At 49.9% G+C, this 25,262-nt stretch overlaps 1 protein-coding gene across 1 annotated transcript in view; it reads left to right on the top strand.

The window, feature by feature from the left end:
* LOC138259000 (inter-alpha-trypsin inhibitor heavy chain H3-like) overlaps positions 1-25,262 on the top strand; it is a 554,189-nt gene that overhangs the window by 342,817 nt on the left and 186,110 nt on the right. The window contains exon 11 of the mRNA XM_069206373.1: positions 491-672. Within this exon, the coding sequence (XP_069062474.1) occupies positions 491-672 (182 nt within the window). The remainder of the gene's footprint in view (positions 1-490; positions 673-25,262) is intronic.

Raw genomic sequence — 25,262 nt, 5'->3', positions numbered from 1 at the left:
TCTGCCTTCTTTGCATTTTAGCTTATTTTCTGCACAGTCACGTTCAGTGTAACCCTACATCTATAGAAATGTGTTTAAATTCAAAGTTAATAAACGATGGTCAGATTAATTGGCGATAGGCTGATTTACAATTGAAACTTAATTCATCTTTTTTATTGCCTGCCTGGTCTAATTACAAAATGTTGCCTGCACTGGGTTTCATTTCTTCTTCCCTCTCTCTTTTCTAATATTGTTTGACATTGGTTTCGCCTCCAGTTTAACCTAATACAAAACATTGGTGTGTCTGACAGGTAGCTAATGCTATATTTAATGTATTTGAAATTATCTTTGTCTACGTTTCAATGTTTGTGAAAATATCTCAGTTACCTAAATATTTCAATCTGTGAGTAAACGATTTTCCAGTTCTGTAATGCCAATTTTGTTTAATGAACACATAATATGGCGTGTTTTTAATAGCTCTATAATTTATTTTTCTGTTATTTTCATGTAGGTGAAACCGATCCAGAGAAAATTCAAGCGAATGCAAAAAATGCCATTGCAGGAAGATATACTCTTTACTCTCTTGGTTTTGGCAGAGGAGTTAATTATCCATTTTTAGAAAAACTGGCACTAGAGAATTCAGGAGTAGCTCGACGTATATATGAAGATTCAGACTCTGCTCTGCAGTTACAGGTATCATGGCAGCCTAACAAACACAGCATGTTAACGTAACTGTCATGCATTGGGGCATAATATTTGTACCTATTCCAACCTTTAATTTTGAACTATGTGCTTAATAGTGACAAGTACAACTCCGAAGATCACAAAGTAATGAGACCCTAGAAAAAGTCGAAAATCTCTTAAAATTTAAGTACAAAGTAGCTGCATGCTTGTTTTTATAAAGTGCTGTCACAATACTCATTCTTCAACTGCTGACTTATAAGAGATAAGTTATAGGTGTAACGAAAGCCTTCAATGACAGTATTGAGCTCTGACATTAAAGGAAGGATGCAAATTCTACCCCACCTAGGTCCATTTTTATGGGGGGTTTGGCGTAGGGCAGCACAGGAAGTCACCTTGCTGAACTGCCTTATGCCAAAGTAAAAGGGCAGGAATGCACTGTGCAGTGGCAACTGGTGACATCTGAAAGTGGTGGGGCGTTAATATTCTGGATGAATGGCCTGTGGCGAGCGAGCGTAGTGAGCTAACCTGACCCTATTGAGAGAGGTTGGAGGGATCTCCCACAAGAAAATGTTGAAAAAAGAGTGGGAAAATTGTGCTTTTTCAAGCAAATTTGAGAAAGCAAGGTTAATAAAGCAATTGTGAAAGTGTAGTTATGAGTCATGGCATCAATAAAGAGTTTTCATATCATGATGAGGTAGGTAGCTGATCATTCAGTATAACCACAGAACTTCATAACAGACTTGGAAATAACACTGCTGAAGCTGCTTATAGAATGTTCATTATTGTTACTAGTGCAGGAATGAACAGTAGTTGACAGTGGCACCAAGGCCCATAATTGTACTTTTTGAGCACCGCATTTGCGTCGCTTGTTGACACAATATCGGCACAAACTTACAAAACACAAACGTATTTTGTAAGTTTGCGCTGTTTTTGACTTAAAAAATGACGCAAATGCAGCACTAAAAAAGTATAAATATGGGCCCAAGTGTTACTGCAAAATTTAAAGCATAAGGCTTTAGATATTGCCACAACTATTATTTAACACATGAACACACATAATGCAATCACTGCTGGCCATTCCTGTGCTACACAAATAATGTGTTTTTTGTTTTGTAATTGCTTCAAGTAACAAGACACTTCTTGTTTTCTTCATCTTATGTAACTTGTGTCACTGTGTGCTATGCTAACTCACTGGCTTTTTCATAAGAACACAGCACAACGAGGGGAAGTGGGGCCTCCTGGGATTTCCTTTCAGCCGGGTGCCATCCCATCAAAACTGTTACCAGGGCACCCAGGTGTTTTTATTTATATCTTGACAAATGGCCGAATTTGCATTGTCTGCATTTGGAAGCCCTTACTTTCCCAAACCGGTTTATGTAGGCTGCAAGCCATTTGTCATGCCATAAACAAACACAGCACACAGGTGTCTGGACGAGCTGTAAACTACGCTTGTCTTGACGCACAGGCGACAGTCAGTCACAGCCTGAGTTCACTGGGAATTTTGCTTTGCTGTCTATTTCTTTAATACATGTGTGAGCAGCAGAGGATATGAGCACTAAAATCAACAAAGAAATGATACTGTAGTGTAGGCGAGAAGCCCATTAGACTTGGAAGGTGCGTGGATGAAAAAAAGAAAACATTTGGTGGTGTATTGCTTGAAGCAATAGAGACAGGCAAACATACACTGAGGCACACACTTGCACCAAACACACAGTGTTAAATCCAGCCTTCCCCACAGTCTCTGCTTTTTGTGAATATTTCGGGAGTTTGGAGGGGCACGGCTGTGCTGCAGGCATGGGGCTGACGTCTATTTAGACAGCAAGGTGTCATCAGACCTTCTCATAGCTCTTATAAATCCCATGAAAATTATACCTGCCCTCCCCTATTTACACACCATACTGGCATAGAATAATTCTACGTTCCTGTTTCTCTCTGCGCCTTTCTTCTGCACTGTTATTACCAGCAGCAAATTATGAATTCTGCAGGACATCACATTTGGTTAGACAGCCCTAAAATGTGAACGTGTTCATCTGAAGCAAATTCCGCCCCGCATGCTGTCAGACAAATCGCAGCCCGGACAACCTCTTTCAGACTTTGCTTAGTTCTTTGAAAATGTAGTTACAGGGATGGCATGTAAGAGCGCATGGATTATAGATTATGACCGTGACACGTTCAAGAAAGGTTTACTGTCGTTTCTATCATACTGACAGGAAATCCAAACAAGCATTTGCAATGCAACAGGTTTGCTCATGTTAGAGCTGATAGTGTTGTAAACTTATAACCCGACTTTTCACCTATCGGCAAAAGTGCATTTATGCACGTAACCCGAAAAAGTGCAATTAACTATGTAAAGCGCTCGACTTCTGCCAAGCGAAATCGCTCTAGTAAATTAGAGAAAAAGTAGTCCACGAGCCGGACAGAAAACAGCGAACTTCGCATGTTTTCTGTACTTGGCCAATGCGCTCGAGGAGGGCTAGCCGTCGGACAAGGCATGACGTATGCATGCCTTAGACTAATGAAAGCAAGCAGATTTTAATGGGCAAGCCTACGAACCAATGAAAAACACAGACGTGATGTCGACAGGGTTCCGAGCCCTTTTCTAAACACTAAAGCATCTCGCTGCGACACGCATGCGTGAGCGCATGCAACGCAGGCTCGACCCTAAAAAAGAGGTCCTCGGCTTGTGACTAAAACTAGTGAAAGCATTTCATGCTCTGCTTCTAGGTCCTAAAGGTGCCATAAAATGTATGTGTTTCAAAATATTAAAGTATGCTAAACTGTCACAGTTCACACACTATCAAAGCGTGGACAAACACATCAACAGAGAGCAGACAGCTGATAGAAACCATCTACCACACTTCTCTGATATTGTATGATGCCATATCAGAGTAGAGTGGTAGACTGGCTAACAAGGTAGCAGAAGAGAAGCTAGGGTGATCAGTGTGATTATAGATTCACAAACTACCAGAGCGGAATTGGCAGGCCAGCCCATCGGAGTGTGAGAAAAATGTTGCACTCATTCTGAGGAGCGATTGAGGGGACAGGTGGACGCACTTTCAACATGTGGACACTGGACTCAGAGAGTGCGTGCATGAAAAATTAAAACATTTGATGGTGTATTGCTCAGTTTTACATGCACTGTCAGACAGACGGAAAGCTGCACATTACAATGCCTGCAGGCAGCCTGAGGCGAGTTACTGTTGCGCTGGCATCGGTGAGGTCGGTAACTTTTTAAACTCGGGCAGTGCTGCGCACACCACAAGAATGAGCGAAATACAATAGTCACATGTCACTACATACACTACCAAACAAAAAAACAGTACACCTAAACAAAACAAAACACCTATATAATTAATTTGAGTTAAATTTGTCCTACTGACTAGGCACTGCGCTGTGATCAGGCAGACATAAAGGCTCCTCAGAGTCATAGAGCGCAACTTTTAGTTCCGGCTTTTGGGGCTGTGTAAGGCCTTGCATCAGGCTTGGAGGCTCAGGCCACAAGGCCAGTCAGGTGTGGTTGTCCTGTCTCTCTCTCCACCACTTCCTTGTGTGCAATGCCGGCCCATTACCGGCAATGCGCACGAAGAGGGGAGGGAGAGAGAGACTGAGCAGCAAGGGCAAAATGGCCAATCACGACAAGGCTTCACAATAAAGCCATACAGTGATTGGTCATTAAGCTTCCACCAGATTGAGCCTCCCTCCCGTGCTGCCTGCTGCTGCAGCCTGCAAAAGAGGCTGTAGTGACCCACATCTTGGAGCAAATCCAGACGCTGCTCCCCTGCTTTCAACACATCATGAGAGCAGCACCAGGATTGGCCTGGGCTGGCCAACTCACTGCTTATTAGGAGACTGGGGAGCTGCTGCTTTAATTCCCTGGGCTCACTAACTCTGCAGGTGATAGTCAATATGAGTGCGCATGTCAGGCTATCCAGGGAAAGGCACCAACCCAACCCGACATGTACACCTTGTTGTAGACTGGTTGACGCTGAGCAAAGCACTGTCATATGCTCTGCTGTCAACCATATTTTAAGTCCCACCCCCCAAGCCTGCCGCACACACTCTCTGATTCCACTCCAAATAGGCTGACATCTGACTGCCGCACAAGAAAGAATGTATTAATGAGGCAAATGCTCTTGTATTCACATGATTTAATTGGGCCGGGGGCAAAAATAACAGGAGGGCAACACTCCAACACTCAAATGAAGTAACCACCCCTGCACCGTGTTTATGCAATACAGTGCATTTCTGTTCTTTTCGCCTCCGCTGGTGCCATTTTGACAGCTTCCTGCCAACACAGGCACCTTTGCCCCATGGTGCAAGGGGGCCTGTGTTGTTGACAGGATTGTTTTTATGCGCAGGAAGGGGCACCCTCATGAAAAACAACAATCCATAGAGGCTTTTTCCTCTCTCTTTGTGTGCTGCACAATGCAGCATACATGGAAAGAGGAAAAAACAAGCAGAAAAAAAATCCTCGTTATCCTCGTTATGCATGCCCTGGGGAGGCGTTAGGTTTTGATGCATTCCAAGGTTTACAAGTCCTTGTGAATCTGGGAACATATCAAAACTGTTGGAAAATGGGTTATTGGTAAGGGCAGGTAGGTATCTACACTTAGCAATAGGCCACCAACCTCCAATAAGGTCCAGTTAGGTCTCAGTAAATTAAACCCAGCTCAACCCTTGGTAGCTTGGCAACGAGCGTCAAGGCTTAACTTAGGAGACAGACTGTAAAGCATTCAAATATCACAAAACAGTAATTAGATAAAACACAGGAAACAGTTTAAAAATCCAAAACCATTTTACAACAATAGATTATATTTTTATCTTTAAAATGACACAAAAACTAATATTATGAATTTTTAAAGAATTATTGTTTTTTAGTGCCTAGAAACAAAAAACGCCAATTGGGTCATCTGGTTGCACCTCGACCGGGGCAAAGTCAAAGTTTCAGGCCGACTGCGATGGGGCCCTGCTCGGCTACAGGCCGCGGGAGGCCTTGGTTAAAAGTTTACCTTCACACTTAGTCTCTTTTTCGAAGATTTTTTTCAGCGGGCGAACCTGCCAGTCCAATCCGACCTCCTGGAGCCCTTCTCCGGATACGCGTCGTGGGAATCCTCGGTGGAGATTTTTACCTTCGGACTTAGTCGTTTTTCGAGGTGAAAATCCTTCGACCGGGGTAAACCTGGATCTTGCCCTCCTCAGATACGCTGGCTGGGAGGTCCCGGTCAACTTTTTACCTTCGGACTTAGGGGCTCATTCTGAGCCCGGTAGGCGGCGGGCGCCGCCCGCCGGACGGAAACCGCCCAAAGACCGCATCGCGGTCAAATGACCGCGGGGGTCATTTTGACTTTCCCGCTGGGCCGGCGGGCGATCTCCAGAAGATCGCCTGCCGGCCCAGCGGGAAAGACCCTGCAACGAGGAAGCCGGCTCCGAATGGAGCCGGCGGAGTTGCAGGGGTGCGACAGGTGCAGTAGCACCCGTCGCGATTTTCACTGTCTGCATAGCAGACAGTGAAAATCATGGTGGGGCCCTGTTAGGGGGCCCCAGCACTGCCCATGCCAGTGGCATGGGCAGTGCAGGGCCCCCCAGGGGCCCCACGACACCCGTTCCCGCCATCCTGTTCCTGGCGGGTTTTACTGCCAGGAACAGGCTGGCGGGAAGGGGGTCGGAATGCCCATGGCGGCGCTGCAAGCAGCGCCGCCCTGGAGGATTCCCTGAGCCAGGGGAAATCCGGCGGGAAACTGCCGGATCCCTGGAAGCACCGCCAGCCTGTTGGCGGTGCTTCCGTTGCCCTCCACCCTGGCGGTTTCAAACCGCCAGGGTCGGAATGAGGGCCTTAGTCTCTTTTTCGGAGATTTTCTTTACCGGGACGAACCAGCAAATCAGGCCGGGTCGTGGTTGAGGCAAGCCGGCTAGAGTTGCTGCGGCAGGTCGGTCCCTCTATGGACCTTTTTTTCGAAAGTTCTCCAAACTTCTCCAAACTTCTGGGGCTTCTCCTAGATGTCCTTTTAAGGTTCTTATGACGTCCACAGCTCACCACAGGGTCCAGAAGTTCTGAGATGGTCCTTGGGGGTGCGAACTACAACTCCCAGAATGCACCTGGCACAAACTCCTTTTTGGCAACTGGGCAGTGGCCAGCTGGTTGATTTCTTCAGGAGTTGGGGCAGGGGACTTTGGTTAGCAATTTTTCACCTGTAGCAAACAGGAAGTCCCTTCTTGAACCAGTTGAAACCAGGCAAAGTCCTTCTTGTGGTGAAGCCCAAGTGTGCAGCTGGTGCAGTCCTTCTGAGTGCAGGTTCCAGGTGCAGGCCAGGGGTCCAGCAGGGCAGTCCTTCTTCTCCTGTGGTTCTTCCTTGTTGGAATCTGATGGGGATCTGAGGTGTGGGTGCAGGTCTGCCAGTTTTATCCTTGGTGAAAAGCAGGGGGGTCCTGGTTTTCCTATCAGGTGCAGGGTCCTTCCCCCTGTGATGACCACTTCCTGGGAAGTGTGGCAAAAATCAATCCCAGGAGGCAACATTCTCCAAAAATCCATCATGGCAGAATATGATTTTTGGAGGTTACATCTGGCTGAGCCCACCCACTGGTGTGGCTAAAAATCATAAACACACCCCTCTCCTGCCCTCTCCTAATCTAATCAAGGGGGCACCTAGTTGTCTGGGGTTGCAGGATGTGGGGGTGTTGCTGGTTGCTCCAAATGTCCTTCTCTGCCTTTAAAGACCAGTTTGGCAGCCCTCCCCCTTCCTGCCTCACCATCTGCTGAGGGGAGATTCCCTCCCACAGGCACATTCCTTTGTGTGAAGCCAGGCCACTTCACACCTCATCAATGCAGCCTGGCCAGGCTGCTAGAGGCTGGCCAATCAGAGCACAGCAGCAAAAACAATGCAGGGCTGAAATTGGCAACTTTTCAGGTAAAGTTTAAAACTCTTTACCTGAACAAGTTATATTAAAGCCCACAACTGGAAGTTGGAGGATTTATTACAACAATTAATTTGATACCAAACTCTTGGTATCCATCATTTAAGGAGAATTTAAAAATTAAAATAAAGTCTCCCCATTCTAGCCTATGAAGGCCATTTACTACAATGAGGGAAAAACAAATTTGGCTGTTTTTACCTCACCAGGGCTTATAAAACTGTTTGTATAGGGTCCCTGCTTATAGTTACATGGCACCCAGCCCTAGGGGCACATAGGGCACACCTTAGGGGTGACATATATGGAAAAATAAGGTAGTTTAAGACTTTGGAACTACTTTTAATTCTTAATTCGAATTTGCATATAACTTTAATGTAAAAGCAGCCAGCAAGGCAGGCCTGCCTTTAAAATGACACTGGGCACCTCAGCAGTGCACCTATAGGTGCACTACCTATGCTGTGGTCCCTAAACCTACATGCCCTACCATATACTAGGGACTTATAGGTAGGTTAATTTAGCCAATTATAATTAGCCTAATTTGCATATCCATTTTGCACAGAGCACTGGCCCTGGGACTGGTAAGCAGTACCCAGGGCACAGCCAAGAGTCAGTAACCACCAGTACCTGTCCAAAAAGTGTGGGGGTGACCAGGGCAAAAAGGAGGACTTTCCTACACTGCCCTCCCCAGATGAAAGGTGATGGGTACTAACCTACACCCTGGTAGTCCTCATCAGCTAAGTGGAAAAACCTGGAAAGGCCATCTGCATTGGCATGGGCAGTCCCAGGTCTGTGCTCCACTGTGAAGTCCATCCCCTGTAGGGAAATGGACCACCTTAACAGTTTTGGGTTCTCCCCCCTCATCTGCATCAACCATCTGAGAGGTCTGTGGTCAGTTTGTACACGGAAGTGAGTGCCAAAAAAGTATGGCCCCAACTTCTTCAGAGACAAGACCACAGCAAAGTCCTCCCTCTCAATGGCACTTCATCTTTTCTCTCTGGGGAGTGGTCGTCTGCTGATGAAGGCAACTGGTTGATCTTGGCCCTCTTCATTAACTTGTGCTAACACTGCTCCAAGCCCTTCCTCTGAAGCATCTGTTTGCACTATAAACTCCTTGCTATAGTTAGGGGCCAGTAACACTGGTGCTGAACACATAGCCTGTTTTAGGGTGTCAAAAACTTTCTGACACTCTGGGGTCCAAATTACCTTCTTGGGTTGTTTCTTGGAGGTAAGCTCAGTCAGATGGGCCATTATGGTCCCATAATTCTGAACAAACATCCTGTAGTACCCAGTCAGGCCAAGAAAGGCCCTGACATGAGTCTGGGTTTTAGGAGCCTCCCAATTCAGGATAGTCTGGATCTTGGGCTGGAGAGGTTGTACATGACCTCCACCAACAAGGTGGCCCAGGTACACAACTGAGCTTTTCCCTGTCTGGCACTTGCTTGCCTTGATAGTCAGGCCTGCTTGAAGCAGGGCCTGAAGCACTTCCTTCAGGTGGACCAGGTGGTCCTCCCAGGTGGAACTAAATACAACTATATCATCCAGATAAGCTGCACTGAAAGATTCCAACCCAGACAGGACTCTATTCACCAACCGTTGGAAGGTGGCAGGAGCATTTTTTAGGCCAAAGGGCATCACCTTGAACTGAAAGTGTCCCTCTGGTGTGGAAAATGCTGACCTCTCCTTAGCTCCTGGAATTAAGACAATCTGCCAGTATCCTGAGGTCAGATCAAATGTGCTCAGGAATTTGGCAGCCCCCAACCTATCAATGAGCTCATCAGCTCTAGGTATGGGGTGAGCATCAGTCCTAGTGACTTCGTTTAGACCTCTATAGTCCACACAAAATCTTAATTCCTTCTTCCCACGTTAGGGATTAGGTTTGGGCACCAGCACCACTGGACTGGACCAAGGACTGTCAGAGGGCTCAATTATCTTGAGCTCCAACATTTTAGCCACTTCAGCTTCGATGTTGGCCTTGACCTGGTCAGACAGCCTGTACAGCTTGTTCTTGACAGGCAAGGGGTCAATGTCATGGACACAGCAATTGGTGAGTCCAGGGGTCAGGGAGAACAGACCAGCAAACTGTTCCAAAACCTGTTTGCAGTCTTTTTGTTGCTGGTCTGTCAACTTGGGAGAGAGCACCACTCCCTTCACTGACCCATCTGTTGCATTTGAGGACAGGAGGTCTGGCAGAGGTTCACTCTCCTCCTCCTTCCCTTCATCAGTAACCATCAGCATGGTCATGTCTGCCCTGTCCTGGCGGGGTCTCAGCCTGTTAACATGCAGGATCCTATGAGGATTCCTGGGGGTGCCAATGTCCACCAAGTAGGTGACCTCACCCTTTTTTTCCAGAATTGGATAGTGCCCAGTCCATTTAGCCTGAAGTGCCCTAGGAGCCATGAGCTCCAAAACCCACACCAGCTGTCCTGGGTGATACTCAGGCATGGTAGCCTTCTCATCATGCCAGAGCTTCATCAGCTCCTGGCTGGCCTCCAGGTTTCTGCTTGCCTTCTTCATGTACTCAGCCATGCGTGTCCGCAGGCCCAGCACATAATCTAGCACATTCTCTTTGGACTCTCTGAGAGGCTTTTCCCAAGACTCTCTCACCAAGCACAATGGGCCTCTTACAGGGTGCCCAAACAGTAACTCAAAGCGGCTGAATCCAACCCCCTTATGTGGCACCTCTCTGTAGGCAAACACCAGGCATGGGAGGAGAACATCCCATCTCCTCCTGAGTTTGTCAGACAAACCCATGATCATTCCCTTCAGGATCTTATTAAATCTTTCCACCAGACCATTGGTCTGTGGATGATAGGGGGTGGTGAACTTATAAGTAACACCACACTCATCCCACATGGCTTTCAGATAGGCTGACATAAAGTTTGTGCCCCTATCTGAGACCACATCCTTTGGGAACCCCACTCTGGTGAACCCACCAAGTAGGGCTATAGCCACTGTGGGAGCAGTGACTGTCCAGAGGGGTATTGCCTCAGGGTACCTGGTGGCATGGTCCACAACCACCAAAATGTACCTGTTACCTGAGGCAGTTGGTGGGTCTAGGGGACCAACAATGTCAATCCCCAACCGCTCAAAAGGAGTCCTATCCACTGGCAGTGGTATCAAGGGAGCCTTTGGCTTGCCCCCTGTCTTGCCACTGGCTTGGCAGGTGACACAGGAGCTGCAATACTCCTTGACCTTTTCTGACATTTGTGGCCAATAAAAATGGTTGACCAGCCTGTTCTAGGTCTTGGTCTGTCCCAAATGTCAAGCTAAGGGGATATCATGGCTTAAGTTAAGGAGGAATTTTCTATACTTCTGGGGGACAACTACTCTCCGGGTTGCCCCTGGCTTGAGGTCCCTTGCCTCGGTGTAGAGAACTCCATCCTCCCAGTAAACCTTGTGGGTCCCACTGGTATCCCCTTGTTCTTGCCTGGCAGCAGTCTGCCTCAGGCCCTCAAGAGTGGGACACTCTCTTTGTCCCTGGCACAACTCTTCTCTGGTGGGGCCACCTGCCCCTTGCAGTTCTGCCAAGTCAGGCAGAGCTTGCAGGGGAAGTGTCCCTCCCTCAGAGGTCAGATCCTCCCCCTCCGGGTTGGATTCCTCCTGACCCTCTGTACTTGTAGGGTCTGGCAAGCCAGACCCAGTGCCCTTTCTCTTCTTCTTGGAGGCTTGGACCATTGTTCCAGGGTCCAAGTGTCCAGCACTTCCCTGTTGTGCGGCCTGTGACCTGGTCATAGCACACACCCATTCAGGGAGGTCCAGCATCTGTGCATGGACCCTTCTCTCCACCTCTGACCATTCAGATGCTTCAAGATCATTTCCCAGCAGACACTCTACTGGGAGGGCAGGAGCTACAGCTACCTTCTTAGGGCCAGTCACTCCTCCCCATTCCAGACTCACCATGGCCATGGGATGGAGTTTGGTTCTGCTATCTGCATAAGTCACTTGGTGGAAGACACCAGATAAGACCTATTCTGGAGAAACCAGCTTCTCTGTGACCATTGTCACACTGGCTCCTGTATCTCTCAGAGCTTCCACCTCAGTCCCATTGACTTTAGGCCTCTGCCTATACCTCTCCATGCTGGGAGGTAAGGTGGCCATAGTTGCAATGTCCATCCCACCCACGGATACTAAGGTGACCTCTGTGTACCCTGATCCCAGCCCTGGGCCAACTTCCACCCACAACCCTACACTAGCAATCCCCTGGGATTGCCCACCAGTGGGGGGCTTCTTGGACAGATAGCATCTCCTCTTTTGTGTCCAGGTTGATGACACTCAAAACACTTGCCGGCCTTAGCAAGCTCCTGAAACTTTCCTGCTTTAGCAGGATCATAATTCTTTCCCTGATAGCCTTTACCCTTAGAAGTGGAATGGCTCGGGGCTCCCCCACCCTGAGAAGTTTTTGGGGACTCTTGTGAGGACCCCTTGGGCTTTTTATCATCTTTCCCTTGGTTCTTCCCCTGAGAAGGACCATGTCCTCCCTTTTTCTGATCACCCCCTGGGGGTTTCCGGTCAACCCTAGTTCTTAACCAGTCATCTGCTGCCTCCCCCAGCTCTCTGGGGTTGGTCAACTTAGAGTCAACTAGATACTGGCGGAGCTTCTCTTGGACACAATTGGTTAGAAGGTGCTCCCTCATAATCAAATTGTACAGCCCCTCCAAGGTACTTACCTTGTTGCCCTGTATCCAGCCCTCTGGTGCTTTTACTGAAATGTCCAAAAAGTCCACCCAGGACTGGGTGCTTGTCTTTTGAGTGTCCCTAAACGTGAGCCTATACTGCTCTGGGGTCAGACCAAACTTTTTAGTCAAGCATCTCTTCATACTGAGGTATGAATCTGCCCCCCCCCTCAAGGTTAGGAGTCTATCCCTCCCAGAGTTGGGAACCAACACCCAAAGAAGTGAACACCAGTTCTGAGGCTTGACTCTCCTCATCTGGAGGGCCCTCTCAAAGGCCCCCAGCCACTTGTCTATTTCATCCCCCTCTACATATGCAGGAACCACCCCCTTGGGTAATCTGGGGCAAAAAACCCCACCGATGGACACTTCAGCTTCTTTGTCGCTGCCACCATCTCTTTTTTCTTCCCTTGCCCACTTTTTCTTTTCTAGGGCCAGCTTCTCTGCCTCCAAAGCTATGAATGCTAGCTGGGCCTCCAGCTCTCTTTCCCTGAGGGACAGGTTCTCTCCTCGTGAAGGGACCCCCCTTCCCCCAACTAGCTTTGGGTCTGCCCCTAGTGACTGTATGTAATGAGGACCAGTCTTCCTCATCCTCACTTAGGCTCAGATGCCCTCCCTCCCCTGAGTGGTTAGAGCTGGCATCCTCCCCTACTTAACCCTCCTCTGGAGCTTCTTCTGAGTCTACCTCTTAGGGCTGAGCCCATGCTGTCAGGGAATTGATCCGGACATGCTTCCTGAGGTCAGTGGTTGCAGGCAACCCTCTTTCAGTACACAACCCCCTAAGCTGGACTACTGTCAGTGTGGGTAGGCTAGCCAGATCAAGCTCCATGGTTCCCTAGTTTTGTGTCAACTAAAACGTTTTGCAAAAATTGGAAACAGGAATTTAGAAAAATCACAAAAATTCAATAATTGAAATTAATCCAAATTAAAAATTAAGACATTGTTTTGCACTAGGACAATTTAAAGAATTTTTTATTTGTTTTACTTAAAACTGTAATGTGATACTGAACACAACTACAGGATCCCACCACTGCTCACCAAAAATGATGGAAAATGGGTTATTGGTAAGGGCAGGTAGGTACCTACACTTAGCAATAGGCCACCAACCTCCACTATGGTCCAGTTAGGTCTCAGTAAATTAAACCCAGCTCAACCCTTGGTAGCTTGGCAACGAGCGTCAAGGCTTAACTTAGGAGACAGACTGTAAAGCATTCAAATATCACAAAAAAGTAATTAAATAAAACACAGGAAACAGTTTAAAAATCCAAAACCACTTTATAACATTAGATTATATTTTTATCTTTAAAATGACACAAAAACAAATAAAATTGGATAAGGGGAACCGGATATATGAATTTTTAAAGAATTATTGTTTTTTAGCACCTAGAAACAAAAAGCGCCAATCGGGTCATCTGGTTGTACCTCGACCGGGGCAAAGTCAAAGTTTAAGGCCGACCGCCATGGAGTCCTGCTCAGCTACAGGCCGCCGGAGGCCTCGGTTAAAAGTTTACCTTCACACTTAGGGGGTCATTACAACCCTGGCGGACGGTGTTAAAGCTGCGGTAATACTGCAAACAGGCCAGCGGACAAAAAAAGGGAATTATGACCGTGGCGGAAACCGCCAACATAGACAGCCACTTTAACACTCCGCCCGCCACGGCGGTACAGACAAGCAGCGTGGCGGTCACCGGCAACAGACAGGCGGGAGACAATGTACCGCCCACAGTATCACAACCCGCCAATCCGCCACCTTTTCTGGGGCGGATTCACCCTGGATAACAACACGGGGGAAACAGCTTTTGCAATGGGAAAACACTCACCTTAATACACTCCACGAGGAAGGAGGCCACCATGGAGCCCGACTACAAATACTCCCTGTGCTTGTCTTTCTGCTCCTCTACGATCACCAGCATCGTAGGCGCCAAAGACAACGGTGAGTACTGCACCTACGAAATAGGGGAGGGGAGAGGCAAAAGTCAGGGGGACACACACGCAACACCCCCACCCCCACCCCCAACCCGACCCTCACCCACTACAACACACACACCAATGCATTTCCAAACAGCACAGTAACAACCCACAACCCCCCCCGGAAGAATGCAAAGACAAAAGGAAATCAGTTCAAACATTGTAATGTATCAAACCACAGTAACCAAATATATATAGATATATATACACATTCCAGAATTTATACATTACGATTAGTAGTGCAGGTATGCACATATCAATGTCCGTGCACCACTGGGCCCAAAATGTATGGGCGGGGCACACACTAGATACCTGTCCACAAACGGAGAGAACACTGCAGGGGCATCAGATAGAAATACAACAGGCACCTCAGTGGGAAGGGAAGGGGGGGCACCTCAGCCGGATTACAGCACGACGCCAGAGCCACGACGGGGCTCCATGCCCATTGATGTATCCTGGAGAGTGCAAAGCCACAGTCTCTCAAGTCTCTACAGTGGGTGGGTTGCCCACTGTACTATCCTGGGGAGTGCAAAGCCACAGTCTCTCAAGTCTATACAGTGGGTGGTTTGCCCACTGTACCATCCTGGGGAGTGCAAAGCCACAGTCTCTCAAGTCTATACAGTGGGTGGTTTGCCCACTGTACCATCCTGGGGAGTGCAAAGCCACAGTCTCTCAAGTCTCTACAGTGGGTGGTTTGCCCACTGTACCATCATGGGGAGTGCAAAGCCACAGTCTCTCAAGTCTATACAGTGGGTGGGTTGCCCACTGTACCATCCTGGGGAGTGCAAAGCCACAGTCTCTCAAGTGGATAACAGTCTCCACTGGTTCTGGAGGGGGACTGGTGCCCAGAGTGCATCAGGCTCCCCGTGACGGTCCCTGTTCCGTCACTGTTCCAGCTGCACATGGGCTAACGATGCTTGATTTGTCGGTATTTGGACTGTCAGCGGTGCTTTGCCCTGTTCAGCGGTCTTCACCATGGCGGTCTCTGACCTGTTCAGCGGTGCTTTGCCATGTCGGTCTTTGCCCTGTTCAGCGGTCTTCACCATGGCGGTCTCTGACCTGTTCACCGGTGCTTTGCCATGTCGGTCTGTGCCCTGTTCAGCGGTCTTCACCATGGCGGTCTCTGACCTGTTCAGCGGTGCTTGACTTTGCTGTCTCTGACCTGTGCATTGGTGTGTGGCATGACGGTCCCTCATTGCCCAGCGGGGCTGTGGCTGCCGGGGCCCTCCAGGGCACTGACTCTGGCGGTGGTCTCCGGACCAGTGACAATACTGCTGCCCTCCAGGGCACTGACTCCGGCGGTGGTCTCCGGACCAGTGACGATACTGCTGCCCTCCACGGCACTGACTCTGGCGGTGGTCTCTGGACCAGTGATGACATGACAGGGCTGCCCTCCAGGGCACTGACTCTGGCGGTGGTCTCCGGACCAGTGACAACAGTGCTGCCCTCCAGGGCACTGACTCTGGCGGTGGTCTCCAGACCAGTGACGACAGTGCTACCCTCCAGGGCACTGACTCTGGCGGTGGTCTCCGGACCAGTGACGATACTGCTGCCATCCAGGGCACTGACTCTTGCGGTGGTCTCCGGTCCAGTGACAACAGTGCTGCCCTCCAGGGCACTGACTCTGGCGGTGGTCTCCGGATCAGTGACGACAGTGCTGGCGGTTGCATCCCGGCCGCTGGGGAGGATGGCGCCCTTCTCCGCCGTGATGCTCTTACCAGACTTTGGAGACTTCTTCTGGCCCTTCACCACCTTTGGAGGAGTCACAGCTGACTCGGCACTCCCCCCGGGACCCTTGTGAGCAGTTTTGCTGCCAGGAGTCTTCACCCTGTCCCGTCGGCCACTTTCCAACTTAAGGTGCTTTACAGGGGGTAGACTGGCAGTGCTTTGGCTCCGTGTCACACTGGCTGCCCTGGTGGCCGGTGCATTCCACACACCTTTAACACGCACCACTGGTACTGCACTTTTTTCGGCTGAGGTGCTACTACAGGACCTATGATTTGGAGGGGTGGGGGTGGTGGCAAAGAGGTCAACATTGCTGAGGAAGAGTTTCTGACGAAGACTGGGATGGGTAGCTGGAGGGGGTCTGGGAGTGGAGAACGAGGAGGTGGTTGTAGGAGGTGTAACTTTAGGTGATTTGGGTGCAGGTGCAGTTACTGGAGGCTGTCGTAAGGTGGATGGATGTTGGGTGTGTGGGTGCCCGCGTTTTTGTACTTTGGGAGGGGGTGTCACAGACACACTGGGGGTGGACGCAGGGGATGTGTAAATGGTAGTGGGGGTGGTGAGTGCAGGTGAGCGGGGTGTGGTGCTGGGTGTTCTGGTGCGAGTCCTAGTGCCTGTAGATGTAGTGCATGCAGGTGAGAGTGTAGAAGACACTGGGAGGGAGGAGGGAGACGACGAGGAGGGGGACACAGTGGAGGCAGTGGATGTTGTTGTGTCTGTATGTGGGTGATGCTTGTTTGAGTGTCTTTGGGTTGTGTGGTGCTTATGTTTGCCTGAGCTACTTTTGTGTGTTGAGGTGTATGCATGCTTGTCTGATGGTGTGCTTGGGATAGGCTGGGGTACAGGGGACTGGGTCTGGGTGGAAGAAGTTGGAGGGGGGAGGCTAGACACAGGGACAATGGCTGCATCAGTGCTGAGGCCAGAGATTGCAGGGTTCGATGATGGGCAGCCTGACCAGAATGAATGCCCTCCGGGAATGCATTACTGTTTTGCAACTCCCTTTCTACACCCTGGATGGCATTAACAATGGTAGACTGCCCAACAGTGAGTGACCTGAGGAGGTCAATGGCCTCCTCACTGAAGGCAGCAGGGGTGACTGGGGCAGGGGCTGAGGTACCTGGGGCGAAGGTGATGCCCACCCTCCTGGGTGAGCGGGCACGGGCGAAGGCTGAGGGGCTGCTGGGAGGGCAGTGCTGGTATGGGAGGTGGCGGCTGTACCTGTAGAAGTGGGGGGCACAGATGGTGCCGCCACCACAATGGAGCTCCCATCGGCGGATGAGTCCGTGTTGCTGTTTGGTGATCCGGTGACCGACGTGAAGCTCCCCTCGCCCTCCGCCCCACTGGTGCATTCAGAGTCTGTGGTATGGCCCTCCATGGCCATGTGGGATGCAGCTTCCTCGTGCTCCGGTGCCACTGTACCTCCCCCTGATGATGCTGATGCACACAAGAACAGGGAGAGCACAAAAAGGGGGAGGGGCGACAGAAGAAAGACAGGTTGAGTGCATGGCTTACCGCTACCGTTGGCGGACAATACAGACACAGCAGCCCCCTGCACTACGCCGTGCTCTTGGCCTCTACAGATGCAATTCCTGGGATCTCCCTACATGGCTTTGGTGGTCATCTGCACACATAGATGACACAGGGGCATGTATACCTGTACTTGGCACTCTACAGAGGTGGGGTGGAGTGCCACATGGCCTGCATTCTGGAGGGGCCTAGCCTACGTAACTCGCCCTGGCCTAGGGAAACACACATCCCTCCTCCCCCACCCAGACCCCTCCACTGCGCGCAAAGTCCGCAGAATGAGAGTGTACTCACCCCCTTGTGTCTGCTGTGATGCCCACAAGCACCCATCCAACTCAGGGTAGTCCACCGCCAGGATCCGGAACATCAGGGGGGTCATGGTTCGATGGGCACCCCTCCCACGTTGGGAGGCCATTCCCAGCTGAGCCTCCGCCGTCTTCTTGCTCCAGCGGCGAATGTCCTCCCTTCTTTTCCGGCAGTGGGTGCCCCGTCTCTGGTGGACCCCCAGGGTCCGAACGTCCTTGGGGATGGCACGCCAAATGTCCTTCTTCTGGAGGGCGCTGACCTACATGAAATGTACAGGGGAAGAAGAGAAGTCATTAACAACAGCACAGTCGAAGTGAGTGGCCCCCATCCCTACCCTTGCCATGTGGCACATGCATTCACAGTCCTTCATGTTCCCTGAACTCTGCCCCCTCACTACTGACATCCAGCCCTCTCCACCCAGGCATAGCCCATACAACGTGCTCCCTGTGTACTTACCTGTTGGTCTGGATGACCGTAGAGTAGCGTGTACTCGGGGAGGACCACGTCCACAAGCTTCTCCAACTCCTGAGCGGTGAAGGCAGGGGCCTTTTCCCCAGACGCAGCAGCCATTGTCTCTTCCAGACCGAGGTCACAGCAGCACTTGCAGTGTAGGTCCTCTCCTATCGAAGATCAGGTATTGAGTGATTGAACAGATAGAAAATGGCGGTCACGTCCGCGGCGGTGACGTCCGCGGCGGTGCGTCTCATCACCGCTGGCGCACTTCATCATTGGCTCCTGGGACCCATAGGGTCCAATCTTAACCAATGCAGCATTGCGCCGCGGTCTACGACCGCCTACGGCAATGGTGTACAACGCCAGCGCAGATACCTCACATCCCATTGTCCCAGTTTAGAGGTCAGGCAGACGCCATTTCAGGGACCCACATGGCTTCATTTACTACTGCGTCACACATACCAAGGCCTACACTTAACACACATACAGGAAGAGTTTTGTATTTGGTGTCGTGTTCTGTGTAGCTGTGGGTACATACCTGGGAATTGGTTGACTCTGTGGTCGCTGTTGTCCTTCTTAGGCACCGTCAGCTGGGACATTTAAAGAGATGGCGGAATCCTCCAGTGTACCGACCGCTGGTGGACCTGTTAACAAGGGAGGAGCGACATTTGATCATCACCTACAGGTTTGACCGTACCACAATCCAGGAACTGTGTACCCAGTTGGAGCCAGACCTGATCTCACCAATCCGCCATCCCACAGGGATCCCCCCTGAAGTGCAGGTTCTATCAGTGCTCCATTTCCTTGCAAGTGGATCATTTCAAACAACTGTGGCCATGGCATCAGAGATGTCCCAGCCTATGTTTTCCAACCTGTTGTCCAGAGTGTTGTCTGCCCTGCTGAAACACTTAAGGAGCTACATCGTTTTCCCTCAGGTGGAGGATTTGGCTACAGTGAAAGGTGACTTCTATGCCCTTGGACATATCCCCAACATCATAGGTGCCTTTGATGGCACCCATGTAGCTCTGGTCCCCCGCCCACAGGAGTGAACAGGTGTACAGGAACTGGAAGATTTATCATTCGATGAATGTACAGATGGTATGTTTGGCAGACGAGTACATCTCCCAGGTAAATGCTATGTTCCCTGGCTCAGTGCATGATGCCTACATCCTGCGGAATAGCAGCATCCCTTATATGATGGGTCAACTCCAGAGGCACCGGGTGTGGCTATCAGGGGACTCTGGTTACCTCAACCTGTCCTGGCTATTGACCCCAGTGAGGAATCCCAGGACCAGGGCAGAGGAATGCTACAATGAGGCCCATGGGCGGACTAGGAGGGTGATCGAACTCACCTTCGGCCTCCTGAAGGCCAGGTTCAGGTGCCTCCATATGACAAGTGGTTCACTATTCTACTCACCAAGGAAGGTGTGCCAGATCATCATCGCCTGCTCGATGCTTCACAATCTTGCTTTACGACGCCAGGTGCCTTTTCTGCAGGAGGATGGTCCAGATGATGGTGTTGTGGCAGCTGTGGAGCCTGTGGACAGTGATGAGGAGGAAGCTGAGGAAGAAGACATAGACAACAGGGTGTCAGTCATACAAAAATATTTCCAGTGACACACAGGTGAGAACATTTTTTTTTACTATTACATTCACTTTCACACTTCTACCTCTATCCTGTCTGTCAATTAGTAGCAGTATTTGGTAACTGAGTTGTACCTTTCCATAACAGTTTCATAGGTGTGGTTACCAACTTGTGTCATATGCTTGCATCCTTCATGGACTTGTGATGTGTGACATAGGTATGTTGGCATTACAATTGAAAACGCATTTTGACACTGTCATTGCTAATACAAATTTTCAAAATCACAGACTGACTCCAGATTGTTTTGTGGTTCAAGGGTGTTTATTGAAGTGCTAATTATTGGAGGGGGTGGCAAAATGGTGATGGGTGATGGTGGAGGAATATCCATGGCAGAGTCCAGTCTATTAGTCACACAGGTGCACTGCCCATATGGGCATAGGAAGTGGAGCTGGGGCAGTTCCAATCTGGACAGGGTAACAAAGTGGGACAGTGGTAGGACAATCAGGGTGGTCTCATTTCCTGGTGGGGGTCTTGCCATCTTGCTCTGTCCTGTTCCTGGATCTCAGGGACCGCTTGCGGGGTGGTTGTCCATCTGCAGGGGGTGGGGTGCTGGTGTGGTGGTCCTGTGGCGGGGCGTCCTGTCCACTAACGCCGGAGTTCATCATCCATGCTAGTGTCAGGGGCTCCTTGGAGTGCCACGGTGTCCCTCATGGTCTTCTGTATGTCCTTCAGCACCCCTAAGATGGTTCCCAGGGCGGAGCTGATGGTTCTGAGTTCCTCCCTGAACCCCAAATACTGTTCATCCTGCATGCCCTGGGTCTCCTGAAACTTGGCCAGGACCGTAGCCATCGTCTCCTGGGAGTGGTGGTATGCTCCCATGATGGAGGAGAGGGCCTCGTGGAGAGTGGGTTCCCTTGGCCTGTCCGCCCCCTGTCGCACAGCAGCCCTCCCAGTTCCCCTGTGTTCCTGTGCCTCCGTCCCCTGGACCGTGTGCCCACTACCACTGCCCCCAGGTCCCTGTTGTTGTTGGGGTGGTGGGTTAGCCTGGGTTCCCTGTAGTGGTGGACACACCGCTGATTGACGTGTCCTGGGGACGGAGGTATGGGCCCGCTGGGTGGGTGCTGTGCTGTTGTTACCAGAGGGTGGAAGGTCAGTGTTGGGCTGTGCCTGTGCGAGGGGAACCGACTGTCCCGAGGCCCACGATCTGGGCTGGTCATCTGGATCCAGTTGCCCAGAGCTGCTGTCATCACTGTGGGCCTCTTCTGTGGGTGGAGTGGAGATGACTGGACCCTCCTGTGTGGTTACGTTCCGTAGTGATCCTGCAGGGGTATAAGAGCATGATTATTGCATGTGTGTGTGTCATGGTGTGCAATGGGTGGGTGTGCGTGTACCCCAGTGCAAGCATTCCTGTGTGGGGGTTTGTGTGATGATGGTTAGGGGGTTGTTATGGGTATGTGCAGTGAGCATGCTTTAGTGAGGGGTGACCATGCTTAGTTGTTGCATGCAGGGCTTGGTGTTGGGATGGGTGGTTTGTGTTAATAGTACATTAGTGAGGAGTTGGAGTGATAGGGGAGGGGAGGGGGTGAGGGTGTGATAGCATGCAGGTAGGGTGGGGGATATGATAGTTAAAATTTGACTTACCAGTGTCCATTCCTCCACTGACTCCTCCGAGGCCCTCTGGATGCATGATGGTCAAGACTTGCTCCTCCCATGTTGTTAGTTGTGGGGGAGGAGGTGGGGGTCCGCGCCAGTCCGCTGAATCGCGATGTTGTGCCTGGAGACCACAGAACGCACCTTCCCCCGTAGGTCGTTCCACCTCTTCCTGATGTCCTCCCGATTTCTTGGATGCTGTACCACAGCGTTGACCCTGTCCACGATTCTGCGCCATAGCTCTGTCTTCCTGGCTAATGAGGTGTGCTGCAACTGTGAGCCAAATAGCTGTGGCTCTACCCGGATGATTTCCTCCACCATAACCCTGAGCTCCTCCTCGGAAAACCTGGGGTGTCTTTGGCGTGCCATGGGGTGGTGTGGGTGATGTGTGGGGTGGTGTATGTGTTGATGAGTGTGGTGATGTGTAGTGGTGTGTGGTGTTTTGTGCTTGGAATGTTGTATGGGTGATGGTGTTGTTTGCCTCTGTGTGGTGGGGTTCTCAATTGCTGTGCTCTCTGTCTCTCGGCTTCCTCAACATTTCTGGTCGTAGGGGTTTGTGGGTGATGTGGGTGTGTGTTTTATATTGTATTGATTGTGTGGGAGTGGTGTTCGTATGTGTATCAGGTGTGTATATTTCGAATTGTCCAGTGTGGCGGTGTTTTGGAGATGTGTGTGTATTTTGAGCGCTGAAGTGTGTACCGTCAATGGAATACTGCGGTTGAAAGACCGCCGCGTGGATTCGTGGATCGTAATAGCATGGGCGTGTTTCTGTTGGCGTGACGGTGGAGGTTTTGTTTTCGCCAGTTTAACACTGACCTTTGGTGTGGCGGACTTGTGTGGGTGTCTGAATTTCGGCGGTTTACAATATGTGTGTCATAATAGCTGTGGCGGAATTCCGCGCTGCGGCGGTGTATTGGCGGTCTTCTGCACGGCGGTAAGCGGCTTTTACCGGCAATGTTGTAATGACCCCCTTAGTCTCTATTTCGAAGATTTTCTTCAGCGGGACGAACCTGCCAGTCCAATCCGACCTCCTGGAGCCCTTCTCCGGATACGCGTTGCGGGAATCCTCGGTGGAGATTTTTACCTTCGGACGTAGTCGTTTTTTCGAGGTGAAAATCCTTCGAACCGGGGTAAACCTGGATCTTGATCTGACGTCCCTGGAGCCCTCCTGGGATACGCTGGCTGGGAGGTCTCGGTCAACTTTTTACCTTCGGACTTAGTCTCTTTTTCTGAGATTTTCTTTACCGGTACGAACCAGCAAATCAGGCCGGGTCGCGGTTGAGGCAAGCCGGCTAGAGTTGCCGCGGTGGGTTGGTCCCTCCATGGAGCTTTTTTTTCAAAAGTTCTCCAAACTGCTACAAACTTCTCCAAACTTTAGGGGCTTCTCCCAGATGTCCTTTTAATGTTCTTTTGAGTGAGGTCCACAGCTCACCCCAAGGGTCCAGAAGTTCTGAGAGGGTCCTTGGGGGTGCGGACTACAACTCCCAGAATGCACCTGGCACAAACTCCTTTTTGGCCACTGGGCAGTGGCCAGCTGGTTGATTTCTTCAGGGGACTCTGGTTAGCAATTGTTCACCTGTAGCAAACAGGGAGTCCCTTCTTGAACCAGTTGAAGCCAGGCAAAGTCCTTCTTGTGGTGAAGCCCAAAGTGTGCAGCTGGTGCAGTCCTTCTGAGTGCAGGTTCCAGGTGAAGGCCAGGGGTCCAGCAAGGCAGTCCTTCTTCTCCTGTGGTTCTTCCTTGTTGGAATCTGATGGGGATCTGAGGTGTGGGTGCAGGTCTGCCAGTTTTATCCTTGGTGAAAAGCAGGGGGGTCCTGGTTCTCTAATCAGGTGCAGGGTCCTTCCCCCTGTTATGACCACTTCCTGGGAAGTGTGGCAAAAATCAATCCCAGGAGGCAACATTCTCCAAAAATCCATCATGGCTGAATCTGATTTTTGGAAGTTACATCTGGCTGAGCCCACCCACTGGTGTGGCTAAAAATCATAAACACACCCCTCTCCTGCCCTCTCCTAATCTAATTAGGGGGGCACCTAGTTGTCTGGGGTTGCAGGATGTGGGAGTGTTGCTGGTTGCTCCAAATGTCCTTCTCTGCCTTTGAAGACCAGTTTGGCAGCCTTCCCCCTTCCTGCCTCACTATCTGCTGAGGGGAGATTCCCTCCCACAGGCACATTCCTTTGTGTGAAGCCAGGCCACTTCACACCTCATCAAGGCAGCCTGGCCAGGCTACTAGAGGCTGGGCAATTGGAACTCAGCAGCAAAAACAATGCAGGGCTGAAATTGGCAACTTTTCAGGTAAAGTTTAAAACTCTTTACCTGAACAAGTTATATTAAAGCCAACAACTGGACGTTGTGGGATTTATTAAAACAATTATTTTGATACCAAACTCTTGGTATCCATCATTTAAGGAGACTTTAAAAATTAAAATAAAGTCTCCCCATTCTAGCCTATGAAGGCCATTTACTACAATGAGGGAAAAACAAATGTGGCTGTTTTTACCTCACCAGGGCTTATAAAACTATTTTTATAGGGTCCCTGCTTATAGTTACATGGCACCCAGCCCTAGGGGCACATAGGGCACACCTTAGGGGTGACATATATGGACAAATAAGGTAGTTTAAGACTTTGTAACTACTTTTAATTCCAAAGTCAAATTTGCATATAACTTTAATTTAAAAGCAGCCAGCAAGACAGGCCTGCCTTTAAAATGACACTGGGCACCTCAGCAGTGCACATATGGGTGCACTACCTATGCTGTGGTCCCTAAACCTACATGCCCTACCATATACTAGGGACTTATAGGTAGGTTAACTTAGCCAATTATAATTAGCCTAATTTGCATATCCATTTTACACAGAGCACTGGCCCTGGGACTGGTAAGCAGTACCCAGGGCACAGCCAAGAGTCAGTAACCACCAGTACCTGTCCAAAAAGTGTGGGGGTGACCAGGGCAAAAATGAGGACTTTCCTACAAAAACCCATGGGAGTTGCGGGGAATACCCACTGCAATGCCCATGGAATGCCTCTGTGGCACAGAGTAAGGCAAAGCTGCGACTTGCGCTGCCTTGCCTTACTCAATATCTATGAGGCTATAGATATGGTTGAAAGGTTTGTACCACCACTGCGTCACTAAAAGTGATGCAACAGCGGTGCAAGCCTCTCATAAATATGCCCCTTGGTAATTGCCAGGTGCGGAAAAACTCTACTTCATTAATAATTGTGATGCCTGCTCAAACAGATCACAATATAACAGAGATCACAATATAAAGGGCCAACTGTAATTACTCCCAAAGACCATTAACAGGCATTGTAGGGAAAATCTCCCATCTGTCAAGTTGATGAATGTCTTGGTTACCTACACACATAAACTAATATAAGATGTTACCAGCTCGAAGCAATTATCTGAGCATAAGCGTGGAGTTTTTAGGGTGGGGCATTCATTGTGTTTTTTACAGATTTACTCTAAGTAATATGACGCTTGTTTCAATGAATTAAAGGGAGACCTTCCTGCTCAAAAACAAGCTAAAGAGTCAGTAACAAAGAGGAAGTAGCAAGCAGATATTTATCTCTCTTTTGGTTAAGCACACCACATTGACACAAACCCAAGTCTTGGAAATTCCATGCTCCACCAATGTAACTCCTAACAGACGCAAAGTAATTCAAGTAAATGCCAAAAAGGCTTTTTTGTTGGTGCTGCACCAAAGAAGTGATGCAATCCCAGTGCAAAATCATAATAATTCTAGGCCTATGTGTTATGTAAATGTGCTGTCCCAGAACTATCACCATAGCACAGAATAAAGGGGCCATTCACAA

Source organism: Pleurodeles waltl, chromosome 9, assembly GCF_031143425.1.
Source record: "Pleurodeles waltl isolate 20211129_DDA chromosome 9, aPleWal1.hap1.20221129, whole genome shotgun sequence".
Lineage (NCBI taxonomy): Eukaryota > Metazoa > Chordata > Amphibia > Caudata > Salamandridae > Pleurodeles > Pleurodeles waltl.
The sequence above is the reverse complement of the archived record's forward strand: the minus strand, read 5'-3'. Positions and strand labels throughout refer to the sequence as shown.